General features: G+C 39.2%; 1 protein-coding gene across 5 annotated transcripts in view; it reads left to right on the forward strand.

Moving 5' to 3' along the window:
* The window catches only part of mctp1b (multiple C2 domains, transmembrane 1b), a 37172-nt gene that overhangs the window by 21592 nt on the left and 12374 nt on the right, over window positions 1-3206 (forward strand). For all 5 annotated transcript variants that reach the window (XM_005739133.1, XM_005739134.1, XM_005739135.1 and 2 more), the window contains one exon: window positions 2629-2667. In XM_005739133.1, the coding sequence (XP_005739190.1) occupies window positions 2629-2667 (39 nt within the window). The remainder of the gene's footprint in view (window positions 1-2628; window positions 2668-3206) is intronic.

The following is a 3206-nucleotide window of genomic DNA, read 5'->3' on the forward strand; positions in this document are numbered from 1 at the left end:
GTGAATGACTGAATGTAGTGTAAAGCGCTTTGGGGTCCTTAGGGATTGAGTAAAGCACTATACAAATGCAGGCCATTTACCATTTACCCAGTCCTCCTCTGAATCATTGAGATGTTCAGTAGCAGCTTCAAATGGTGCCCTTGCGGGCTGTGCAGGATTTCAGTCCTTCACAGCATAGTGTGTTATCAACTGTTGGCAACTATGGTCCCAGCTGCCTTGAGATCATTGACAAGTTCCTCCCGAGTAGTTCTGGGCTGGTTCCACACCGTTCTCATTATCATTGAAACTCCAGACCGAGGGAGATTGGCAGTTATTTTATGATTCTTCCATTTGTGAATAATCACACCAATTGTTTTCACCTTCTCACCCAGCTGCTTGGCGATGGTCTTGTAGCCCATTCCAGCCTTGTGTAGGTCCACTATCTTGACCCTAACATCCTTGGAAAGCTCTTTGGTCTTGGCCGTGGTGCAAAGTTTGGAATCTGGATAGATTGATTGCTTCTATGGACAGCTGTCTTTTATACAGGTAACAAGTTGAGGCTCCCAATATCAGCTCATTACCTCTATAAAATACACCTGGGAGCCAGAAATCTTGCTGATTGATAGGGAGGCCTTAAATACTTATTTCCTTCATGAAAATGCAAATTAATTTATAACTTTTTGGAAATGAATTTTTCTGGATTTTTTTGTTATTGTTCTGTCTCTCACTGTTCAAATAAACCTACCATTGAAATAGATTAAAATTAATACTAATAATTAAGAAATAAGAATAAGAATAATATTAAGAAAATGTATTTTATTAATAAAATTAATAAAATAAAATAAAAGCACAACATAAACTCTGAGGCAGCTTTCTTCAGAAAGGAGCCTTCAGAAAGCCATAGTTTTCCAGGCTTCTTGAAGGACATTTAAGGCGTTTCTTTTTTATATATTTCTGCCTTTTCTTCTGTTTTCTATATGGATCATTCCATACTACTTCAATACTGCTTAGGTTCAGACTCTGGGGAGACCAGTGCATGAGTAATAGTGTACCACTGTGTGTCTTTTTTCCCCATCCAGGTAAACTCTCACTGTGTTGGCAGTGTGTTTTAGTTAATTACTGTGCTGAAAAAAAAGTGTTGCTGATTAGATGCTTTCCAGGTAGTATTGTGTATGATGGATCAAAATTCATCAATATTTACAAGATCCCCAAAATCTGGGTGAAGTTCAACCCCAAACCCCAACATCTAGCATTTCCATAGATTCAATTAAAGAACAAAGAAGAAAGTTTGTGAAAATGTAGCCAAAATCAGTGAAAAACTTTGAAAGACCTCCAGAAAGCTGTAGAACAGAGATCATTGCAAACAAAATGTAACAAATTAAAGGGAGGTATTTTTGCACAGTTCGGTTGCTAGAGTTACATATCAGCATCCCCATCTAGGCCTGTCTTTCCGCTCAGCAGCCAGCTCAGTTTTTATTCATGAAAATTCCCTTAAATGTTTCAAAAATGTGGTGAAATTGCCCCACAATGTTTCACAATGAACGGATTCCGTATTATGTAAAAAGCAAAAGTTTAACTTTGTGAAACGTTGTCCACAGCACTAGTTGACTCTTGCTGCAATCGGGTCGGCCGTGTGAGATGCAAGTGCCCATTTCTGTATTACATTAGGTGGAGCTGTCTTGACATTCATCTTTATATATTACTTGTGTTTCAGAAAAGCAGTGTATAATATGATTATAACACGATAATAACATATTGTTTTCTCTTTCTGTACTGACTTCCTAACATTGCTATACTGTCCAACTCTGGATAAAACAAAACCTTGCCCTATAATACTTGATATGAAATGAATCAAGTTGCTCAACTTGACAGGGCTAACCTTTAACATACAAAGAAGTGTGGTAGGATGGCTTTGGAGAGAACTCTTTAAACAGCTGCATACAGCAGACATAGACTGCACTGTATTGAATAAACTCAGTAATTCTATTTATTTTGGTCTGCTTAGCTGTGATTATAGTTTCTGCTCAGTTAAATGGAGCTGCATGAAGAGATGGTTTCCAACTGTATCCTCAGCTCTGAGATATTAAAAACAGCACATCTTGTTCATGTTTAATTCAACACATAAATTCATAATAGGCCAAGTCTGAATTTGTTCTCCAGCTGCAGCCAGAGATACAGATGCAGAGAAACAGCAGTAAAAAGAGAGTTGGAGGGAGATGGAGAGAAAGGAAGACAACAAACAACAACAGACAGAAAACCATGACACTCAAATCAAAGCTTGGACAGATCAAAGTCTCATTGGCTCTAATTGGCACACTGCTGAGGCTGAGATAATGAATGCTCAGTTCTGGTGAAGATCATTTTTTTTTGGTAGACTCTTTTTTTTGGTGCCTTATTTATAAAGCTTAATTGAAGCAGGACACCTCCCCTTAGTTTTATTTCCCGTTTAGTTAACAGAACCCCATCCTACAGCTTCCCCTAGTGGCTTAAACACAATGGTACCCTATTTAAATGAAAGAGGTTTTGGCTGTTTTCATATTATTTAATAAAAATGCAGATACACATTGCAGCCCTTTAGTTACAGCTATCCATTCAACTTTTCCACCCTGCATAAGTCAGTAGAAATAATCCATTTTTATGTATATTCAGACTATGCTGCTCAGGAGGTCCTGGAAACGATCCACTAAGGTAAATAATCACCATGCCCATCATCATCATCATCATCATCATCATCATCATCATCATCATCATCATCATCATCATCATCTGTGCATGCAGTAACAGCTTTCCTTAAACTGTCCTTACAGCTTTATGCTTATCACTCTGCTCTTCACTTTATTGTGTCTTTACCTTGACAGCCTTGTTACCATCTTGTGTCAGAGATTTTTTTTCCCTACTGAGTTCATATTTTTATCACGAGAGATATTTTGCTCTTGCTGCTGTCATTTCCACCCACTATCTGCCACCAGGGCTCTGTTCTTCATCCATGTTAACATGGTGTTATCAGGCCAAGCTAATTCTCTTCCTTACTTCTTCAAATAAAAGTTGGATGATTTACTAATCAACGGGGCGATCGTGGCTCAAGAGTTGGGAGTTTGTCTTGTAATCGGAAGGTTGCCGGTTCGAGCCCCGGCTCGGACAGTCTCGGTCGTTGTGTCCTTGGGCAAGACACTTCACCCGTTGCCTACTGGTGGTGGTCAGAGGGCCCGGTGGCGCCAGTGTCCGGC

The sequence above is a fragment of the Pundamilia nyererei genome, unplaced genomic scaffold, assembly GCF_000239375.1.
Source record: "Pundamilia nyererei isolate P.nyererei 1_Seehausen unplaced genomic scaffold, PunNye1.0 scaffold00089, whole genome shotgun sequence".
Taxonomy (NCBI): Eukaryota; Metazoa; Chordata; class Actinopteri; order Cichliformes; family Cichlidae; genus Pundamilia; species Pundamilia nyererei.